The 25071-nt window shown below is 38.5% G+C and overlaps 1 protein-coding gene across 1 annotated transcript; it reads right to left on the bottom strand.

The window, feature by feature from the left end:
- Positions 1-19183: 19183 nt before the first annotated feature.
- LOC143034828 (uncharacterized) lies at positions 19184-23783 on the bottom strand. The gene is made up of 4 exons (XM_076201173.1): positions 22994-23783; positions 21564-22756; positions 19697-19823; positions 19184-19224 (listed from the first exon to the last, which is right to left on the bottom strand). Exons 1-4 carry the CDS (start codon positions 23781-23783, stop codon positions 19184-19186), a joined length of 2151 nt encoding a protein of 716 aa, XP_076057288.1.
- Between the last annotated feature and the right edge of the window lie 1288 nt (positions 23784-25071).

Raw genomic sequence — 25071 nt, 5'->3', positions numbered from 1 at the left:
GTAGTGCGCCCCACAGATTAGCCAAGAGACTTGCTAAGCCACTATCAAATGCATTAGGTTCAATCAGTCAAGCTCATCTGAAGAACTCCGCAGATTTAATCAATAGATTAAATAACGTTGATTTTAAAGATAAAGAAATGACAAACTTTGATGTAAAGTACTTATTCACCTCCGTACCAAAAGAAGGAGCTATGGAAGCAGTAAAAGAGGCAGTAGACAAGATTAGTGAGAATGAACTACTAGTATCCAAGTCTGATTACATTCAGCTCATTTCATTGTGCGTCAGTTTTGATCCATTTACATTCAATGGGAAGGTATATCGACAACATCAGGGACTGGCAATGGGATCCTCGCTCAGTGCCGTAATGACTTCTTTATTTATGGAATTGTTGGAAAGAGATGAATATATTGGAATAATGGGAAGAAACTCTACCTGGTGCCGCTACGTTGACGATGTGATTTCCATTTACCCAAGAGGGACGAATATAGATAACAAACTACGAAGACTGAACAACGTGCATGGAAATATACAATTCACGGTAGAAAAAGAAGAGGGAAGGAAATTACCATTTCTAGACACGATAATATGGAGGAGTGATGAAGGTCCAAAGTTTACTGTATACAGAAAACCTACGAACAAGGATGATTACATACACTATCTCTCTGCACACAATGATAGGACAAAATCAGGCGTAATAATAGGATTCTTCTTGAGGGCATTAAGAATTTGCAGCCAGGAACATTTAGAAGACGAGAATAAATACATTATGGATTCCTTCATGAAACTGGGTTACCCGAGGGGTTTAGTATTAAAATTGAAACGCAAAGCAAAAGAAATAATGAGACGGAAAAATGACAGGAGCGAAAGTACGGACAGAGATACAAGGAAATTTCTAGTACTTCCGAATTCGAAAACGGCCAACAGTATTAACAAATTCTTACAAAAAGCAGGAATGAACATTGCCGTCACTTCAGGGCAGAAGATTAGAGACTATATATATATATATATATATATATATATATATATATATATATATATATATGTGTGTGTGTGTGTGTGTGTGTGTGTGTGTGTGTGTGTGTGTGTGTGTGTGTATTTGTATACAAAACAAATTTGTGTATACAAATACACACACACACACACGTATATATATATATATATATATATATATATATATATATATATATGTGTGTGTGTGTGTGTGTGTGTGTGTGTGTGTGTGTGTGTGTGTGTGTGTGTATACAAAATTTGTGCAAAAATACTTCATAGGAGACTGACCCCCTTTGCAAATGAAGTATTAGGCGAATAGCATTGTGGTTCTAGAAGAGGGAAATCAACAACAGACCACCTGTTTACGATCAGAAAGATACTGGAGAAGAGCTGGGAGTTTAATATAAATCACTGGCATATGTTTGTAGACTTCAAACAAGCATATGACAGTGTACTCAGATCATCCATGTGGAAAAGCCTCAGAGAATTTGGAGTACCAATCAAAATTGTAAACTTAGTGAAGGCAACGTATGATGGCACAGAAGCACAGGTGAGGGTTGGCAACAAGAAGACGAAAAGTTTTGAAATAAAGAGTGGTTTGAGACAGGGGTGCGTTCTATCCCCACTACTGTTCAACCTACTACTAGAAAGAGTAGAAAGAGCAATGGAGAGGGATAATGTTGGAGTAGAGTTCGAGTCTGGGAGAGTGAATATGTTGGCGTATGCCGACGACGTCGACTTAATAGATGGGACCATAGATGGAATAAAAGACATGTTTGGAGATTTCCAAGAGACTGCGAACAGAGTAGGACTGCTGGTGAATACTAAGAAGACAGAGTTAATGCATCTAACCAAAAACAATAACAGAGAAGAACATATTGACATCAATGGTGTGAGATATGAAGTATGCAGAAACTTTAAGTATCTTGGATCAATCGTAACAGACGAAAACCTGATGGACACTGAAATAAAATCAAGAATTGCTTCAGCCAACAGATGTTATTACAGCCTCCAAAATACACTGGGAAGAAGGAGCATATCAACAAAGACCAAATTAAGAATATAAGATACAATAATAAAACCCATTCTATTATATGGATGCGAAGCCTGGAGCCTGACTAAGCAAATGGAAAAAAGTCTTTTTGTATTTGAGAACAGTGTACTAAGGAAAATTTTGGGCCCAGTATTCGACGAACTAGACCAAGAATGGAGAAGGCGGCATAATGAAGAGCTAAGGGAAACATCAGGCCAAATATATATCATGAATATCATAAAGTCAAGGCGACTACAGTATGCCGGCCACATTGCAAGAATGGAACAAGTAAGAATACCAATGAGAGTGATGGATGAGATGGTAGGAGGAAGACGTTTCCCAGGAAGACCACGCAGAAGATGGATGGACAACGTGAGGGAGGACCTGGAAAGGGCTGGAGCAGATGTCCAGGATTGGATGACAGTGGCACAGGACCGTAGAGTCTGGAGGCATTTGGTGCTAGCGGTGAGGGGTCAGCAAGTGGCCCGACCACCACCGGGAGTGAGTGTGTGTATATTAAAAATCATCATCCCACAGTGGGAAGTGGAAAACCTAAGGTAGAGCAAAACCCTGTCGGAAGTGGTAAGCCTTTTTTTTTTTTTTTTTTTTTTTAAGGCCGATGTTTGGGTTGCCTCCCCGCCTGGCCAGGTCTGTCGGGAATCAACTCGACATAACCCGCAGAGGGTCCCGGGAATCGAACTCACGACCACCTATTCGTGAGGTCGACATGATATCCACTGGACTACAGCGCATATCAAATGAACTTTTAATTACTTACAAAGAATTACACAGCATTACAAAGGAGGAGCATGCCAACAGGAGACCTTTTGGTCCATAACTAGGTCGGATGCAGAAAAAAATTATAATAATAAATAAAAGAAAAATATATAAAAATTATAATACAAGTAATAATAAATAAAATGAATAAATGCATATGTATAGTTAAATAATAAACAAACAGGTATATAGAAAATAATAACAAATTGACAGATAACTAATAATAAATGAAAATCAAGCAAATGATAATAAACCAACAAATAATAACATTCACATATGATAATAAACAAACAAATAATAACATTTACATATAATAATAAACAAACAAATAATAACATTCACAAGCAGTGTAATTCCATAAATTACACCTTTCAGACAGAATTCAGTCTTGTCCTGCTTGACGAAACACAATCGTACTCCATTTTTCCTCGATTCCAAATCTATACTGTAATGGTTGCCCTTTATTTTTATCTTATTTGTTTATTAACATTTAGCTACTTGTTATTACTTATGTTTATTTTTTATAATTTATCTATTACCTAATATGAATTATTGTTATTTTTCTGGTTGTTTATTATCTATCATTATCTATTTATCTATTATCATCTATTTATCTGTTTTATTTCTTTCGCATCCGACCTAGTATGTATGGACCAAAATGTCTCCTGTCGGCTTGCTCTTCCTTTCTATCTTGTTTGTTTATCAATTATTCATTATTACTTATGTTTGTTTTTTATGATTTATCTACCTATTATCTAATATAAATTACTGTTATTTTTCTGGTTGTTTATTAACTATCATTATCTATTTATCTATTTTATCTATTTACTTAATTTTTTCGCATCCGACCTAGGCTAATATACAGTACATGGACCAAAAAGGTCTCCTGTCGGCTTGTTCTTGCTTTTTATCTTATTTTTTTTTATCATCATTTAATTATCTATTATTACTTATGTTTATTTTTATTATTTACCTATTATCTAATAATTTTTTTTGTTATTTTTGTTTATTATCTACCATTATCTATTTATCTATCATTATATGTTCTATCTATTTATTTTTTTGCATCCAACCTAGTATATATGGACCAAGAGGTCTCCTGTCGGCTTGCTCTTCCTTTGTAATCTTTTATCTTGCACGATTTTCTCGAAAGGATTCTACTTTGATAGACACTCCTCATGTCCCTTGTCCTCCACCCATGCAGCCTTACTCCTCCGAGATACTCCACCCCTTCCTCCAGACACGCCAACCTAACTCCACGCTGCGCGAAATTCTCCAAAAAGATAGAAACGCTAGTAAACTACAGACCAAAACAACAATCCCTGAGGCCCTATTCACACAAGCGGTTTGAACCGCGCAGTATCGCATAGTAAATGAAAAATTACGCGGTTATGTGTGTGTGACGCCTCCATTGACTTACACGGAAATTGAACCGCTGCGGTTCAAACCGCTAGTGTGAATAGGGCCTGACTCCACAATGGTTTGCGTGGATTCCTACACGATCCACTTTGCGTGGACCTTAATGCTCCTTCTTTAAACAGAGAATTAAATTTCACCGTCACATTACACATTTATCTGTCTTATAGTATTTGCATCCTTGTTTCTTAATTGTGCTAACTGTGTGTACATTCTACGTATACATGGTCACTAGTCCACCGGTTCTCAGCCTTTTCCACTCCATTCCTCTCTTCATGAAATTTTCAATACTTGTGTGGCTCCTCTTCATTTTTCAAAAAAAAAAAAAAAAAAAAAAAAAAAAAAAAAAAAAAAAATCGAGAAACCCTTTGTTTTATTACAAAGTTGACAATCATAATTATTATCTATTTGATAGATTAATTCATATCACTAAACAAGTCTAGTGGGACTCTATCCACTAGGAATCTCTACAAATCACAAATCTCCATTAGTGTGAATATACCATCTTTCGAAAATATACCACCAGAAAGTGCTTCTGGTGCCTAGTTGTTGTTGTTTTTTTTGGGGGGGGGATTTCGGAGATTTCGTTCCGAATACTAGAGATTTTCGATTAAAAAAAAAAAAAAAAAAAACTCTGTACAAGAAGAATTAACCCATGTGGACATGACTTAGCTTCCGGTCATCGTGGTTGTCTTCCTCAAGGCTCTCTCCCAAAGAAGACAAAGACGACGAAGAAAGACAAAGACGACGAATAAGACGCAGAGGGCGACCTCCCTCCCTCTTTCTATCTAGACTTTTCTCGCCATTAAAAAAAAAAATATATATATATATATATATATATTTTTTTTGTAGCCCCCTGTCGAAATTTTTGGATTCCCCTCCACTCGACCTTGATCCCTTCATGTCAGACGCTCTTTCCCTCTCCTTATCAAGATGGCTAACTTCGGCCTACGCCTTATCTCACCTTCCTCGACAACTCTCCCCTTCCCCCTCGCTTATCTCTATTCATTCCTTCTACCCTCCCTTATCTTTACAAGAGGAAATCCTTAATTGCTTTCCACTTATTTTATCTCACTCGCACTCTTCACCGATTCTTCTCAGTCTTCAGCCAGACGATTTTATTCAGTGACTGTGTCTTGCAACACTGCTTCTGACCCAGGGCAGTGGACAGGATGCAGGGATGACCCGTCATCCAGGAGGTACCAAGATAAGAGGGAGGGAAGAGAGTGGATGGGAGTGGAGTAGAGTATGTAGGGGATGGAATGGGTGGGAGTGGAGTATGTAGGGAATGGAATGGGTGGGAGTGGTTTCTATGCCTTTGATTTTTGGCTACCACTCGTGTAAGGGGGAAGAAAGCCTTTGGTATATGTATGCATACAATAGTCAAACCTAAAGCGCAGGAGAGCATTACCACAGGGTCAAGTGGGACCATCTACCCATTCTTTATTCATCTAGATTCCAAATGGTCTCTCTCTACCTGCCTGCCTCTCCCTCTACATCTCTCTCTCTCTTTCTGCCTGCCTCTCTCTCTCTGTCCTTTCCGAGCCTAAATGACCCCTCGCCATCCAGTTCCTTTCTGTTCTGCTCTCATTCTAGTCCATTCCACCACCGGGTTAATCATGTCCATATATTACATGCATGCATGCGTGCACACACACACACACACACACACACACACACACACACACACACACACACACACACACACACACACACACACACACACACACACACACACATATATATATATGTTGCAGTAATTCACAAGGCACACGTGAAAATAATATGCAGAAAAAACCACTGGGAAATAAGAAGCTTAGTCCGAACGTTTTCGTCTATTTAAGACATTATCAAGGAATACACAGTTACAGAGACAAAGGTGGATATATATACATAAAGTAAAAGACAAGCTAGGAACATGGGAAGTACACACAAGATGCTTCACAATCAGGTAGAGCCGATGTTTACAATGTAAACATCGGCTCTACCTGATTGTGAAGCATCTTGTGTGTACTTCCCATGTTCCTAGCTTGTCTTTTACTTTATGTATATATATCCACCTTTGTCTCTGTAACTGTGTATTCCTTGATAATGTCTTAAATAGACGAAAACGTTCGGACTAAGCTTCTTATTTCCCAGTGGTTTTTTCTGCATATATATATGTATATATATTTACAGTTTGGATTTGGCCCTAAAGCTGAGCGGAGTATATTTTTTATTGTCGCACTGCAGGATGGCATGATGCTCACTGCAGTCCTTCAGGCAAGCAGCCATAAGGAAAGTTACAGCATTTGGGCCAAACGGGAACTCGTGATGTTCATCTCGCAAGTCCATACATGTGCCCAAGGACCCCCATCCTTTCCCATACAATTCTGCTCCTCCATGGCTGCTTCTGACTATTTCAATTTTATTTTCCACTTTATCACTTTCTTACTCAGTCTTGTCCGTATCTCTCTCCCTTCTTTCCATTTCCAGGAAGGCTGTAGCTCTCTCACATTCTCGCCTCCTTTTCTTGGCCACTGTTTCTTTCTTTCTACTTGATGTCGTCCCAGTTTTTTTTAATGAAATTTAATTGGAGGTGCAAACACACAGACAATGCTCGTCTGCGTAGTTAAATGTATCAAAGCCACTGCCTCGCTTGAAAAGTTCCTCGTCACGGTGAATTCTTTCCTCTTGACACTTGACAGAAGTCTTCGAAAAAGGAAAGGTTTTCGAAAAAGCCGCGCGGTCCCCAAAGAAGCCGTCATCTAACCTGCTTTCATCAAAGACCAGGACGTCCTCACATAGACCGAGCATTCCTGACAACCCAGGTCAATTAGATCGACGGATCTTCCGCAGGAACCGAGGCGGAAGCGTCAAAAGACGACCTGCTGCTCGGTGCCAGTAAGAAAATCCCTTTTCTCTCAAAAGTAACCTCTTCGTTCCAATGACGTCTTCTTTTCAACTGTTTTGCCCCAATCCTAGATTATTTTATTTACAAAGGATTACAAAGGTGGAACATGCCGACAGGAGACCTTTTGGTCCATAACTAGGTCGGATGCGAAAAAAACAAAAACAATTATGATTAAAAAAGTTAATAATATAAATAATAATAAATAAATAAATGCATAGGTGTAGTTGAATAATAAAAAACAGGTAAATAGTAAATGTTAATAAATCGACATATAACTAATAATAAATTAAAATCAAACAAATAATAATAAACAAACAAACAAATAATAACAAACAAAGCCTGTCATAGGACTAAAAAACTAACTAGAGCCGCTAACTCTCAAACAAGGCACAACAATATTCACCGACTAAACACAAGAACATAAGAATGGAGGAGACTGCAACAGACCATAAGTCCTACACTAGGCAGTTCCATGTCCCTGACCACATACCATCCCTGCCCATAAAGCTATCTAATATTCCCTTAGAACAACTAATGGCTTCGAGACTCACTACGTGGTTACTAAGTCTATTCCGTTTGTTAACCAATCTGTTGGTAAACCAGTTCTTATCTATTTCCTTTTAAACCTAACTTTGTCCAGCTTAAATCCATTACTATAAGTCCTGCCCTACTGTCTTAATATTATGACCTTGCTTGCATCACCTTTACTGCACATAGACAGCACTGGTGCATTATTTATACATCCAATTAATCGGCGGTATCGCCCATCTCCAGCACTTTCACTGCCGTAAAATCACAATGGCAAACTATTTTGTTTTTTCGACAATTTACATAAAATGTCATTTGATATGATGGAGGAAAATCATTTCCCTACAGCATATCAGATTTCTTCCAGCAAGCTGCTGTGACAACGGCTTAAGTTATCATGTCAAAGGGTTTGTGTACATCCATATGACGCTTTGCTGTGTGACTGGATAACGTGGCATTATGTTAAAACGAAGGCAAATTATGATAAACATATGAAGCAGATTCAGAGGTGATAAAGGAGAGATCAATTGAAAATTCCAGAAAAAAAGGATAGTGGTTCAAAGGAATCAGCCTTTTATTCATTTATCTATTTTGAGCGGAGATTAGTCTACAACAACAAAGGAAATTTACGTGACTATATTTCGTAGACAAATCATTAATATGAATAAATTATTGATTGCCTACAGCTTACAGGGTCAAAATCTCCCATATGGAGAAAATTCGAGACTAGATAACTAGACATGGAGACACTCGCATCCTAGATTGCTTCTGTTCTAGTGCACCTTATCATCTATTTATCTATTTGAAGACATGCTGGTCACGTGACTCTTTTGCATTTGTTATAAACAGAATACAATTGTCCCTTGGGTTTAGATACTTTTTAACGAGACTGAATTCCTCTTAATGGGGTTCGATCTCTTTTAATTTGGTTGGATTCTTTTAAGAGGATTCGAATCCTTTAAGAGGAATCCGATCCTATTAAGAGGGATCAGACCCCATTGAAATTGGACACATTCCCATTCCTAGAGTCCAACCTCCTTAATCCTTTGGTACTGAACTTAATATAACAGGAATTGAATCCTACAATGATAGGGAAGGAATTCGCAGTAATGGGTTTAAATTGGACAAAATTAGGTTTAAGAAAGAAATAGGCAAGAACTATCTTACCAACAGAATGTTTAACGAATGGAACAGAGTTAGTGACAATATAATGGCTAAGGACAAGGAACTACCTAGTGTAGGCCTTATAGTCTCTTGGAGTCTCTCCATTCTTATGTGGTGCCAGAACAGAATCGAAATAGCCTTTGTCCATTGGAGATGATGCTTGTCATCAACTAAACAAAGTAATTTGGTGTAAGCTGAAGTAATATCTTCAAAGGTCACCATCATAGGAAAGCAGAGGTTTTATTCCAGTATCACGCAAGCACATTCTCTATTTTCATTTGAAATATTTGTTTTTTTTTCTATAGAATTGTTACATTAGTTTAAGTAAGGTTAGGTTAGGTTAGGTTAGGTTCCTTTATATTAGTTTACGAGCTACTGGACAACGTAAATTTCGTGTTAAATATCCGTGCTTGCGTGATTCTGGAATTTTAAAGAAAAGAGTCATAATATGCCACCTAGGAACACAAAAGAAATAAAAATTTGTGGAAAAAAACTTTGCAAAAGATAAACGTTAACCTGGAAGAAGAAGAAAAAAAAAGAAGAAAGAGAAGAAGGAGGAAAAGGAGAAGGATAAGAAGAAGAAGAAGAGTTAATATACGCTCAGCCGGCCATCACTGGGTCACAAAAATTAACTCGAACCGACATAAGCAGCTTATAAGAGTAAATCTACAAACTTTGTTTTCCATAAGGATGAAGGAGACTGCAAGAGACCATAAGGCCTAAACTACGCAGTCCCATGTCCATTACCACCTGTTATTCCTATCCATAAAGCTGTGTAACCTTCTCTTAAAACAACTTATAGTTTTAGCGTTCACTATATTGTTACAAAGGATTACAAAGGCGGAGCATGCCGACAGGAGACCTTTTGGTCCATAACTAGGTCGGATGCGAAAATATAGTAATGATAAATATAAAATATAATATGAATAACAAAAAATAAATAAATAAAAGTATAGGTATAGCTAAATAATAAAGAACAGGTAAGTAGTAAATAATAATAGACATAATTGTAACTATTAATAAATGAGAATCAAGAAAATAATAATAAACAGACATCCGTTGACCACTATATTGGTAAACGATAAGGCTGCTGTTTGCATGAAAGTGTAAAATACAAACAAATAAACATAAGAGCCTAACAAATGGAGGAGACTGCAAAAGACCCTAAGGCCTACACTAGGCAGTTCCATGTCCATTACCACCTATCAACCTTATCCATAAAGTTATCTAACCCTCTGATAGGGACGATTCGATTTACTGTCTTTGCAGAGCTGTTATGTAGCCTCAAAATGGGGTTATTTGTCGACAAATAGAAAGCTAATTGGAGCTGAATAACAAATTCTCCGTTTTATTTGCGCAGTCAGTTTGGCTTTACACAAATATACCAAAAACGTCAAAGTCTGGTATTTAGTGTCCGAAAAATATTGAAAGGCACCAGAAATTAAATGACTGGACTTCTATCAGAAACCATACTGGAAAGAATGTCGATAAAAAAGAAAAGAAAGGAAGAGAGAAAGAATCAGAGAGAATCAGAGATTGATAAAGAAAAAGAAACAGAGAAAAGAGTTATATATATATATATATATATATATATATATATATATATATATATATATATATATATACATGTACATATATTATATATATTATATAGATATTATATATATGTAAAGTTTATATATAATATATATATGCCTATAATAGAAAATTTAAGTATTTTTCATTTTATTCTGGCTTCCGTCAATCTATTCAATTATTTTTGTTGTATTACCACGACTGCGAATCTGTATTCAGACGACTGGCTGAAACATAATTTTCATATTGAATCTGATGTGACCACATTTTTTTCTAAACCAAATACTCTTCAATTTCTATATAATTTAATTTTAGACACACCATCCATTTCCTACCAAATTCTGGCCTTAACTCTCTTCCTTGGGATAACTCGGTTATAATTTATGAATCTGTGGCATTAGTAAGCTTAATCACTGGATGCAACAGAATCCTGTGCTCAGACACCTGATGCTCCTATGTCCTATGCTCACACGCCTGTCAAAACAAATGAATTGTGACGATGCGCGCCTCAGTCCACGCATAAGGCTCAGTTTACACCTAACTGGCAGGAATTTTCTTTACAAATATTATTGCTGAATAACTTGTCTGTGGTTTTAGACCAAATTGAATTACTTTACAAAGGATTACAAAGGTGGAGCATACAGACAGGTGACCTTTTGGTCCATAACTAGGTCGGATGCGGAAAAAATATATTATAAAAAAAATCATAATAGAAATAAAGAAATAAATGCATAGGTATAGTTAAATAGTAAACAAGCAGGTAAATAGTAAATTATAATAAATTGACAGATAACTAATAAATACATGAAAATCAAGCAAATAATAATAAACAGACGAATAATAACAAACAAATGATATAAAATAAATGGCAGTCATTGCATCATCCTGCTTAGGTGTTTATCTAAACGATTTCAGCTTCTTGCTTAGGTGTTTATCATTTTCCTTAGTGTTCTTATGTTTTTCGACATATGGATTTCGGTTCTTTTCTATATATTTTTTCCATTATTATTTTCATTGTTATTATATCTAATATGTGTGTTAGCCATTTACACACTACCAATATTACACGAACAGACGATAGTTGTGTTCTTGGTCCACTCAGTCGTGTTATATATATATATATATATATATATATATATATATAATGTATAGATACAATGTATTATATATATATATATATATATATATATATATATATACATGTATATGTATATGTATATGTATAAGTATATGTATATATATACATATATATATATGAATATATAAATATATATATATATATATTCATTTGTATTATCATTGTTATCAAATCTAATATATGTGTTAGTCATTAACACACTGCCAATATGACACGACCAGACGATAATTGTGTTCTTGGTCCACTTGGTCGTGTTTTATATATATATATATATATATATATATATATATATATATATATATATATATATATATATATATATATATATATATATATATATATATTATATATATATATATATATATATATATATATATATATTTACATTCTTTCCGATGACGACACGTATCTATGACGTCACACATATGATGTCAGGTCTTTGTCACTTTTTAATCGACGGCAGCGACTACAAACAGATCCATCACCTATTTCCATTAGTACGTGCATAGAGGCTTTATATGCAATGTATAATATCATATATATTCAGACATGTCAATAGAATTAGTTCAGTTGTGGAGACATCCCAGACACACACACAAATTAGACTAGCCCTAAATTAGTACAAATTGTATGCTGTCAATGTTTCACTGTTAACTCAATAAACCAATTATCATTATTACTATAATTATTATTATTATCATTATTACTATCATTACCATGATTATTATTATTATATTATTAGACACATATCATCGTTGAGATCACAATTAATATCTAATATCCACAGACTCGTAAAGGTAGAAGACAGTTGCAGTCTTTAGACTTGTGTTATTCTACAGTGGTTGGAGACGTTGGGCATAAATTACTTAATGGTTCTTCTTTTTGTTGCGTCGCCTCCGTGACTGGCGCTTTCCATCTAAGGAGTTGACTAGGAAAATGGTTGTGGTTGCCAACAATATATTTTATAACCTATAATTCTTAACATCTTCTGTCTGTTATTTACAAATATTTACATTATGGAACCGAGTATGGACACTCAGTATTTATTTCAACTATATAAATTTATATACATATAAAAATGATGAATTATAATAATATAATTTATATGGTTGAATCTACCAGTTGAGAATGCAGGCGTTCTCGGCGGTTGAACCTCAGGTCAAGCCAAATTGACCGCAAGTCAGATCACACAATAGGTGGTCCGTTGAAGCTTGCTGCTACCACCAAGATTTGACATAGAGTGGCCAATGCATGCGCGTGCGCACATTAGTATAGAATGAATACTTCTCGAGGGGAAGTACATAAGCATACCGACATTTCTTGCAACATCTTTAAATGTTTGTTTTGACTGTTGCCATGCGGTTCCATTCGGTAGAAAAATCCCCTCCACCATGTCACAAAAGAACAGGTGAAGAGCCTACGCCAGGAGGCGCTGAGTAGCTGTGGCCGAAGCCGCCACCTTTACCCTATTGTGTGCCTTGGGGGACTGTTGGGGCAGGTAACACTCACTGCTGGGAATCGGAGAGGAGTGCGGGACTCGAACCTACAACTTGGCGAATGCGAGGCCAGCACGCTTAAGATTACGTCACCAGTGTAAGAGAAAATAATAAAATTCTCTATTACTACACTTCTCGCTCATTCACTCACTGAAACTGGTAGAGTTTCCCTTAAGTATATTAGAAAATTGTCAATTAAGGCGTCATCACATTGGGCTATTTTTCCTCAGACTGTTAAAGCAGATTTGCAGCCGGCAGCTTTCGGGAAGGAATTTGATATCCTGGAGGAAATTTCGTCAAATGACATTCTATACAAACTGTTGAGACAACTAAATTGTCATTGTAATTCTATGGCGGGAAAAAAGTAAAGGAAGTGGGCGGTACCGTCAATTAACTGGGAATTGGAGGAAAAATAGCCCAGTGTGATCACGCCTTTAATCTATCCAATTTTCCCACAATCTATTCCTTCAACTCTGAGGAGGCCCAGGCCATTCCTGTTCAACCCTCAGACTCTAAATCCTCTGATAGGATTCGATTCCTAAAGGGAATCAAAATCTACATTGGACCTTCACGGTATTTGCATATAGAGCTCATTGGATCTTAAACTAGAAACGATCTAATCTCTTTATTGTTTTATATAATATTATGTAGATTCAGATCCTTCTGGTGAGGAAATTTAATTCTTAGATCTTCTTATAGTGAATTCAATATCACCGAAAGTCCTTCCATGAATCTTTTCTCAATAAATCTTTTTAAGGAAAATCTACTCTCATATGTCCCTCTTGAAAGCTCTCTCTTCGACTCTTTTCACACGTACCGACCTTTCGCCGTGTGCCGTCCGCGACACGACGTTGTGCTTTCAAATAAACATGAGTGTCTCTGGACGCTTTCACATGTGGTCGTGACGTGTGAAAGCGTCCATATCCACCCATATTTATTTGAGAACATGAAGTCGTGTCGTGGACGGCGCACGGCGAAAAGTCAATACGTGTGAAAAGAGCCATCCGGTTTCCGTTTTCTATATTCCAGTTCTTTTTGAGGGCTGAGCAGTGCGACTTCTTAAGTGGACCGTCTTTTATTTTTCCTGAATAAGACCCTATTTTTTTTTTTTTTTTCTAAAGGACTTGAGTGCCATAATTGGACCACAATACCATCAAACCGATCAGAGCACGCACCGACTAGTATAAGAAGAGCCCCATATCGACATCTGTAGACTTAATCAACAAGAAATAACAATGTTGTACAACACAGCTATTCCTTAGCTTACTGTTTTGTTTTGTTTTTTAATGCTTGTATCGACATCTTTTCACTGTCATAGTTTTTATATATATTTTTTAATTTTGTGGGCTGTATATTTTCAGCAGTAATGCTGCTATACCCAATAAACCGCATAATAATAAATAATAATAATAATAATAATAATAATAATAATAATAATAATAATAATAATAATAATATTATTACACACACACACACACAAACCAGCATTCATCCCTGATCATTTATTCCCTTAACTCTATCGAGAGGTAGAAATATAATAGAAAAATACAGCTTCGCATATGGGTGTTGACAATGTGTATATCAAGATCTAAGAATATAGTATATTTAGACCTTGTATATTTAGACCTTGGTGTATATTAAGTAATGTGTCGATTAACGATTTGCAAGCCTCTGTGAAAGGTTAAATGCTGTCTCGCGACAAATTTCGCCAAGACATTACTAACATTTCAGCTTTCAGTATAATTTATTGATCATACTTCCATGATAAGAACCATTAATTATGAATAATATTTCTACAATGACAACCAATAAGTGCAATATTTCCCAAATGAAAACCTGGATATCCTTATGTTACTTCCCGACGTAATGCACGCAAACGATGCCAGATACCGCCAGATACAAAAATTAAACGAATTATAAAAAACGTACATTATTGTATTATGAGACGTGATGGAAATTAATTCATCTTTACGATATAAAATCCTACACCCTTTCAAACAAATGCGGATACCACATACATTATTTTTCTGATAAATTACTGAAAGATTGTAAAAGAGTTCGTAATGGCAAAACTTCGGCCGTTGGGCACGACAGAAGCAGTTCCCGCCTCCTCGTTCCCTCTGCCTGTGTTCGGCTACTCTGACATAGAGTGTTTTACAATAATTATTCATACCACCGCCCACCACGGGAGATAAAAACGTACTACTGTGTGTTAATGTTGAATAAACAATTAAATAAATACATTATTAAAATAATGAATAACAAACTCGCTTTGTAATATAACTTAGTGATCACAATGTTTTCATAACAATCAATTCGTGCTTGTCCACTATCTCCCGTACCTTATAGATTTTAGAATAGCTGAACCCAAACGATTTTATTCAAGGTGGGAATGTTAAATCAGCCTTGATTAAACAATTCACGCTCGTGTTTCCTTATTCTGACTATCGCCAGGGAATTGTGTTCAGATGAAGACGAACTCCGCGCAAGACGGGATCATCAAGGCGACAACATTAGTAGCTCCGACAGGCGGCTGAGCTATTTGACACCAGTTTACGACACTCCGGTGAACAGTGGCAGTGTGCACAGGTGGTTAAATGGTGTGATATGGGGTTAAGTGGATGACTGGATGACTGATGCGTAAGGTGACTACGAAATATGGGAGCATTGCGCCAAAGGTGGCTGTATGGGGCAGATGTGTAGTAGGGAAATTAACTGAAGGAGAAGTCAGCCCCGTGCTAGAGGTGGCTGCGTAAGGAGGCTGCGAAGAGCTAAAGGTGGCTGTGAAGCACTTTGTGTAGTGTGAGAGGTGGCTGCAAAAGGCGATGGGGAAGGGATACAAGTGATGGCTATGAGCGGTGACTGGGCAAGGGGGCTTAGCGAGGCGAGATACGGCTGCGAGAGGAGGTTGCGTGACGCGAAAAGTGGCTGTGAGTGCCTACAGTGCGAGACGAAATCAGTGTTCATTACGAGAGGTGGCTGTGTGTGTGTGTGTGTGTGTGTGTGTGTGTGTGTGTGTGTGTGTGTGTGTGTGTGTGTGTGTGTGTGTGTGTGTGTGTGTGTGTGTGTGTGTGTGTGCCCATCGCAAGAGGCGTCCAAGGTGGGATACGCGGTGCGAGAAGTGACTGGGTGTATGGTGCAAGGGGCTGTTGCATTAACCCAGTGGGCTATGGGAGAGAATTGGCTGAAAGGTGCGAGAATGGAGTCGATGGGTATGGACATGTGCAGAGGATGGGAGACTGCCCAGGGCTGCACTTCATATGCGGCCGGAAGGTAGAAGACCGGTGGGTAGGCCTAGAAAAAGATGGATGGAAGGAGTTAAGGAAGCGTTGGCGATTCGAGGAGAAGATCTTACAGAGATGCTGCAAAATGAACTCTACATAGATAGAGAAAGATGGAAAGAAATTAGGAAATCAGGACCACTGGCTGACAGGAGATAACCCTACCAGCCGGCTGGTAAAAAGGGTACATCTCCGAATGTTCTCAGAATCATTGGTGAAATGAGTTGCATAAGAAAAGGCTATGGAGACTCCGCCGGTGAAAATTCTGTATATACACACATGTATACCTACATACATGCATGCATACATACATATATACATGTGCATATATAAAATGGGACCTAGCGAGGCAATAGATCGCGTATCTGCTTTCCAAGTTTCTTGTGCCATTGATCAGGCGACGAGAACCTACAAGTGGGAAGAAAACTGTCTGGGCCAGAATGCACCAACCAGGAGCACAAACGCGAACTGATAAACATGATAACCACAAATCAACGTAGCAAAAGTTTACGGGGTTCTCTTCCATTACTCTTAAACCATCTCCACCCACTCTCCTCTCCCTTCCCTACCCACTCAGTGAATTATTGAAAAGTATAACACTACATTGAAATAGAAAATAAAAATCATGGCATTTATATTGTGGCAATAATCAGTCGTTTGAATACTGTTGTATGTAAACATTGGTCATTTTTCTTACACGGGAAAACTCCTCTCACCATTTGGCTGTTATCTACATTTTTCGCCGTGATGGAGTGGAATACTATAATATCTCACTGAGTCAGCTCTTCAATTACCATTTTCTATGGATGACAAATATCTGCCTAGTGCTAGATAATTTGTGTGATTCACCATAGTCTTGGATCACGTGTTGGACTCATGATCGACAGCTATTTCCCTCTCGAAAGAGAGCTCAGATCTCGTGTGTGTGTGTGTGTGTGTGTGATTCATCATGGTCTTGGATCACGTGTTGGACTCGTGATCGACAATATGCATGCGTGTGTGTGTGTATAAGATATGCAAAGATCGTCAAATATGCATTTTAGAGAGATAGCGAGTCGTTCAAAGTTATATGGGTTAAAATATTTAAGAAAGTGGCATAGGCACAGGCTCTGCCAATGGGATCTTCATTGTGGATAGTGGCCGGGGCTTGCTGTAGCTTCTTTTACGTGATTGGTGGGAATTTCTCTACAAGGTAAGGCTGAACTTATTGTAGGATGAACGAATACAATAGTTAGACTGCAAGCTTTTCGTTGACTAGTGTTCCGTACTCTTAGATAAGCGAAACTAATTTCCGACCTGTGGGAGGGGTGTGGGAAAGGGAAAGCTCCAAAGGTGGGGAAGAGAAAACCCATGAAATACATATAGGCATTTCACGATAGTCCTAAGTAGTGCCAATATACAGTATTAGGAGAAGAAATGAAGGAGGGCTTCTTGTGAACTTAACCCATTCGCCCTGCACAGAGATCGTGTGACAAGTAGGTCACAGTTAATCATATAAACAAATTAATAAAAGAATGAACTAGTAAGTGAATTGATAATTAATAAATACGTGCATGAACAATTAAACAAATGAATGAATTAACAAATTGATAAAGATTTGAGTAAAAGGTATATTAAGAATCTAACAAATAAATAAATACATATACGAATAAAACTGAACATAGGGTTGAATGAATACAAATTAATCATAAATAAAAACATCACCCTCCCACAGTCTATCACCATAACAGTTATCATTTATGTCCTTTTACTGTGCACAAATGGCTCTAGCTAGAGCTGCTATGAGTTTAGGGTCAAGTGTCAGTATATATTTCAAATGAAGCCTAACGTGATTTTGTACTTGTGTGTCTGTACTTACATGAAGATCGGCGCGCTCCTTTGTAGCTACTTCCTACTATGCTTGGTTGGTCGTTATCTTGAAACACAACTTCTGTCTCCAGCATTTGTCGAATTATTAAAAAAAAAATCACCGACATTGAATGTGTGTGGTTAACGCCGTTGGCACATGAGATGACAGTCGCCAGTAATGGAAGAACATCATATGTACGCATATTTTTCAAAATACTGTTCGTGTAGAACTTCATACAAGATCACACTAATTGCTTATAAATGTTATGTTGGTTGCACTGTAAAATATTGTGGTGATTACGAGAACACGGTCCTGTTTTGATTTAACATAATCCTCTGATATTAGTCAGAAAAAAGTTTTTAAATGATGTCACCTTATAAAAGACGTTGGGAAACTTAGATAAATATAGAAATATCATTAGAATGTTTACTGCTATTTCACTGACGTTGGAAATTTGATGTGCGCGCTTCGATAACTTAATGTAAGGATACTTGTACGGCAGCAGCCTTAGCCGAGGCTGTTGATTGGCTGTAGGCAGTTGTGTCCGATTTTGTTACTTTTATACTTAAGTTTATCTTGATATAAATCTTGAGCAATGTTTATATATTTTTCCTATTGTTGATATTATTTTTTGTAACATAGTATTAGAGTGGGTTGATTACAACCACTTTCTATGGTAATTAATAAAAATATTATAAAATTGTAAACTCAGCTGAAGTCACAGCTCGAACAGACTGTTAAATTGTAGTAATGCCGAAATCTAAAGAAGTAAATTAAAACGATGAAACCATATGATATAGGTATACAGTAAATTAACATAAAATTGATGAAGCCGAATAAGGTCGAAATTGGGTTTTATACTGTGTTTGGTGCTTACTTGTCAAAATTGAAATTTAAAGAACCAAAAATCCACAACCAAACGAAAGTTATGTGGAATTATTTCACACACATTGTACTGAATACAATAAAAAAAATGCAAGTTGCATTATATAATTGCTCATACGACCTAAATATTTTCTGTTTTTCTTCTTGTCACTTTACTCTAAAGCGAGTGTCGGATGTCAGTCAGTTTGACATATTGGCCTAATATAAAATACAAGTATGATATAACAAGTATGAAATTAAATAATTTACTTTTCACGTTTACAGGATATCATATATTTTGTGTCAAGATATGTTTCATAAGGCTGGTTTGAATTAGTCAGAATACGTGACACGATCTTTTTAGCCAATCATATTTTGGTTTCACGATGATATTACATCCAGTAAACTTCGAGAACAGCAGAGCTAAGACGACATTCGTGCAAGGGAGGTATGCGTACTCGCCGAGCTAATTGGACGAATTGAAATACTTCTAAGTGTTCAGTTTTCCCTTATAAACGAGTGATTGTGTTGTGATTCAAGATATTTGTGCGTACGTGAATTTAATGTGAGAAATTATGAAGTGGTTCCGTGTTGAATTATGGAAGTGCTCGTATGAAGTAACAGGTCAGTAATGTTTTATTTGTACTCAATGATTTTACAGAAACTGGAATGAATTGCATTGGTTACGTACCCAATATCTCTAATACAACAACCTTGAACATTCTAGGAACATGTAATTGCTTATCCCACTGAAGTAGTTTGAAAGTGATTTGTTCCTTTATTGAGATAATTGGCAAACTGAATGTGATCCATACAACCTGACAAAAACTTATTATTATCCTTATTTCTATATCTGGCAACCGTCATCTCGAACGTAACGGCCATCGCTCGCGCGCACTTGATATTAATTGAAAACGGTTGAATAGTGACAACAAATATTAATGATAGTGGCTCTGTTGAAGTGATCTGTTTGAAGCCGCTGGCTTGGTTTGTTTGCTCTTGAATATAAAGTGGACTACGATTTCGACAGTTACGAAAGTTCATTATTGTTACTATTATTTATTATTATTATTATTATTATTATTATTATTATTATTATTATTATTATTATTATAATTATTGTTATTATAATTATATTATTATTATTATTATTTTATTATTATTATTGTTGATATTGTTATTGTTATTATTGTTATTGTTATTGTTATTATTGTTATTATTATTGCTATTATTATTATTGTTGTTATTATTATTATTATTATCATTATTATTACTATCATTATTAATACTATCATTATTAATACTATTATTATTATTACTATCATTATTATTACCATCATTATTATTATCATTATTACGAGTCGTCGTCGTCGTCGTCGTCGTCGTCGTCGTCGTCGTCGTCGTTCCACGAGATTTACGAGTCTTCAAAATCTCCCGAAGAGAGAATGGGGGGTGTTCTGTTGTACGTTAAAAACAATGTTCATGCTTGTGTTTTAGATTTTTTTGTTTTGTTTTTGTTATAATCAATTTATTACGCTCAAGGAGCGTCAAACCTAGTACAAAAGTGTAGCTATGTACAGAGTACTAGTGACACACAGGACACCCTCGAATCATAACTGAAGGAATTATTTGTAGTTTATCACCCATTAGTGCGGGTGATACAAAAATATATACAGTGATCACCTTCTGGCAAATATTTACATATAATAATAAGTAATCGTCAATGAGGTATCAGAGTTGTTGGCATATGGGGTGTAGCGCAGCCTGCACGATGTGTACCTCGGCACCTTTCTGGTCTCACCCGTCTACATAGTGCGGTAGCCGTGTTTGCGTCGGGCACGTATAACATTGTGTCGTCTTACCAGAATTTCGCTGCGTCTGTATGCATGTGGAAGTGGAAGGACATTCTTGTGGTGTTGGATGGTTACACTTGAAGTCCTCTCAGCATTACCACGGTGACGTGTAGGGAAGTGGCGGCTTATCGTACCATCCATTTGTAGTAGGGCAATAGTTGTAGCAGCTGGCAGATCCATACTACAGACATTCCTTGTTTTTATGTTCAGGGAACAACAAAACCTAGTGCAAAAGATAACTATATACAGATTATTAGTGATACTTAAAACATTTCCGAATCATAACTGACTGATTTATTTATGTATACTTTAACATCCACCAAAGCGAGGGTGTTGCAATAGGATTAATTCTAATTTATCACCTTCAAGCAGATATTAAGACATCAAGAACTGATTGTCGATGAGGTATTAAAGGGGCTATCGTGGGGCAATCAATGCAGTAGTGCTCTAGACTGTTGGCATTAGGGGTGTCACACAGCCTGCACGATGAGTACCTCGGTACACCTTCGGTCTCACCCATTTGCCACACTGGTCTGTAGTCGAGCCTGAGTCGGGCACTCACAACATTGTGTCTTCTCACAATAAGTCCATTACGTCTATACTTATAGGGAAGAGGAAGAAAATTCTCGTAGTGTTGGATGGATACACTTGTAGCCCTCTCAGCATTGCTACGGCGGCGAGTGGGGAGCAGGCAGCTTGTCTTACCATTCGCTTGTAAGAAGGTAGGAAGGCAGTAGTAGAAGTGGCAGCTGGTGGATCCATACTACAGGCTGTCCTTGCTAGCCGATCAGCGGTGTCATTGCCTAGGAGTTCAATATGGGATGGAATCCACAGGAAGTGTACCATCTGTGAGTTTTCGTGAGTTGTGGCCAGTTGTCGCATTATTTGTGTTACCACTTGTTGGTGTTCAGGCTTGGTAGATGAGAGAGCGCGGAGGGCTGACTGAGAGTCGCAGATGATCAAGCCGTTTTCTCCAGTCCGTGTCAGCAAAGTAACAGCGTCCAGGAGCCCATGCAACTCACAATACGTGGAGCTTGACGAATTAGGGAGTCGACGGCCTGCCCAGCCCCCTAGTGGTGGCTCTATGCTGGGGGAATACACAGCACATCCAGCACTACCGTCCCCCTGCAAAGAACCGTCAGTGAAGAGATGATGGGCCGCATTTAAAGATGACAGACCGGCGATAGTTTCTAAGGCTAGTTGTTTCTGGAGCTGTGGTAGGTCGGACTTGGTAGTTGGAGTATAGGTGACTGTTGGCATGGGTGTCTGCCAAGGTGGGAGGCCAGGGTCCTCGTTCTCTGTTAAAATGTTTATGTTAAGCCTCCGAATGTTTGAACTGATGTTAAGGACCAGTGAGCAGCCACCGGGACGAAGCTGAGGTCGAGGCTCTGCCAAATTAATCGAGGTCTGGATTGTGTGACAAAAGTGGGGAGATAAGTGGGGGTAGTGCAGGCACTTGATAGTGAAGTAGGTAACATTTGAGTATATTCTCTCTACAATTGGTGGTAGACAAAGTTCTTGCTGCATATTGACGATCCTGGTTGTGGTAGGGCAGCCTAAGATGAGCCTCATTGCCTGGTTTTGGAATTTTTCAAGTGGTTGCAAAGTAGTTTTGGAAAGCTGAGTAAGTGCGGGAGAGAGGTAATCAACCACTGATCGAATGAATGTGATATATATAGTTCTGGCGACAGGGATGGACACTCCAGCAATATTGTTGGTTAACCACCTAAGAGGAGTCAGTCGTCTCTGTAGCCGGGTTAGCAGGTCTTGGACAATTGGATGTACGCGTTGTCTTGCTGGGATGGAAGGTGTGATACAAACTGGTGTCCCCAGGTAAAGGTACTGTGAGCACAATGGCACGATGGTGTTGCCAATAGTGAATTCTGGCAAAGTTCTTGCTGGGCGAAAAGATAAAATTCTGCTCTTTTCTGGTGAGATGACCAGCCCGCATGAGGAGGATGACAAATGAAATGATTGAAGGAAACGTTGCATGTCTTGTGGTGATCTTGAATGAATGCATATGTCGTCTGCATAGCAAGTGATTGTTGTACCGTCGATGTCAGGAAGCAGAGAGAGAAAGCGATGCATAAGGATGTTAAATAAAAATGGACTGAGTACTCCTCCTTGTGGAGTACCGAGTTCAAACTCTCTGGTATTGCTGTACGCTCCCTTAAACAATACACGTGAGTTCCTGTTCCGCAGGTATCCTCTTATCCACCTCAGTAAATTTCCTTTGATGCCAAAGTCAACAAGTTGGTCGAGGATAATGTCCCTGTTGGCGATGTCGAATGCGCTTTTCAAATCAATGAAAGCCACTACACTGGTGGGACAGAGGCGTGTGTAGAGTTCCATGAGGCAGTGGTGTGTTCCTCGTTGGGGCAGGAAGCCGTACAGTCGGGGCGAGAGCTTATCTTGTATCCGGAACATCAGACGTGATAGAAGAATGCGTTCCAATACTTTACAGAAACAAGAGGTGAGAGATACAGGTCGGAATTTGTCAGTGCCAGGTTTAGGAATCGGTACTATTGTGCTGTAAGTCCAGTCCCTTGGTACATATCCCAGGTTGTAGCAGAGATTATACAGCTGGAGGTGGGGGTTACCAGGTACGTCCAGGAGTACTCGGAGGACGGCGTAGGTGATGCCATCATCGCCAGGAGCTGTCGCCTTACCCTTGGCGAGGGCTCTTCGCAGCTCTTGTTCGGTTATCTCCTCATCTTCTTCATCGGTCTTCAGCAAGGCAGAGGCAAGTCGGAGTGCACGATAGTTTTTGTGGGTGGAGAGAGCGTCGTGTATATATGGTGGGAGGTTGCTGGTTCGTGCCTGTGCTGACCAGGCATCAACAAGGTCTTGTGCAAACTGTGTAGGACTATGATGGAGGGCACTGTGATGTTTTTTCTTTATCACCTTGTTGATGAGGTGCCACATGGTGCCAACACTCGTTTGATGGTTAATGCTGTCCGTTAGTTTTTTTTCCAGGAATCCGTTTGAACACAACGCTGTAGAGCAACTAAGTCGTCTCTTGATAGTTGATACTGGTGTAGAGTTTCTGGATTTGGTTTTTTCTGACAGTCAAAGCCATCCTCCATCGCTTTCCTCTCCGCCTGAACGATGTGGTTGTCTAGTGTCCAAGTGTGTGTATTCGGATGACGTGTGATGTGTGGCTTTTTGACGTATTGGGTGTAGAAAGTATGTGTGGCGTTAACGAGAGAGGAATATAACTGTTCAGGACAGTGGTGGTTAAATGTGGGTAGGAGGTTTGTTATGTATGAAATATATATGGGACAGTACTTGGGTGGGAGTACGATGCGTGTACGGGTGTGCACTGGGGATGGCGTGGCAGGAAGGGTGTATTGGACCCCGAGTGCTACGTGGTCGGAGAATAGTGTCGGTATCGTTGAACACCGGACTTGGGAGGCCACCAATCCAAACGTAAGGACGTGATCTAAGGTACCACCTCGAGCATGCGTGGCGCCAGCCGTGTCCCAGCGAGTTAGCCTGTTGCGTTGAATGCATTCCAGAAGTCGAGTCCCGTTGCGATTTATAATGCCTGTGAGATCTCCTAGAGCAGGGTGTCGACTATTAAAATCTCCTAGATAAATCATACCGTGGGTGGTGGGGGGTGGAAGTATAGCTGGATTCAGGCCGTTCGGTGCAGCGTACACATTGCATAATCTTATGGTACCGGAGCCAACTGTTATCTCTAGAAGCTGATAAGTCGTGTTATTGTCCATAGATTTTTGAAGAAAGTGATGCTGGACGGTGTTGTGGACATACGTAATTAATCCGTTTCGGATCTGATGTACATACGATACGTATTGGTTGAGCAAAGGTGCATCCCTGTTTGGTGGAGCGAGGCCTATAAATGCTTCCTGTATGAAGATAATGTCTGGGTGGTGACAGTGCAAGTACCCTTTAAGTGTTGTACGGTTGGCCCAGTTTGTGATACCGCAGGCGTTCCATGAGATGACGTGTAGCTTCATTTGATTATTGAATTTTAGTTGTATGGTATCAGCGACCAAGTGATGAAGAAGTGGTGGTTCGGGCGGTTGTGGAGGTATGAGCAACGGTGGTGATTCGGCCGGCAGTGGTGGTGTGGGGGGTAGTGGTGGTGGGGGGGTCACTGGGTGTTGTGTTACGTAGGGGAGACTCCCTGTGTGGGGTTGCAATTAGATTGCCGAATCTAGCAGCAATAAAATCCATTTTCTCCGTGATG

Source organism: Oratosquilla oratoria, chromosome 18 (assembly GCF_046742065.1).
Source record: "Oratosquilla oratoria isolate Oo_2021 chromosome 18, ASM4674206v1, whole genome shotgun sequence".
NCBI classification, from domain to species: Eukaryota; Metazoa; Arthropoda; class Malacostraca; order Stomatopoda; family Squillidae; genus Oratosquilla; species Oratosquilla oratoria.
This window is presented reverse-complemented; position numbering and strand designations above follow the sequence as displayed.

Bases quoted from the DNA above. Each gene is read 5' to 3' on its own strand.
- LOC143034828 (XM_076201173.1), bottom strand. From the start codon at position 23,783: ATGTGGCACCTCATCAACAAGGTGATAAAGAAAAAACATCACAGTGCC. The intron at 22,757-22,993 runs GTACTCCACAAG...CTTTTCGCCCAG, and splicing joins TACCAGAGAGTTTGAACTCG to CAAGAACTTTGCCAGAATTC. The intron at 19,225-19,696 runs GTACGTAACCAA...ATTTTATATTAG, and splicing joins TGTTGTATTAGAGATATTGG to GCCAATATGTCAAACTGACT.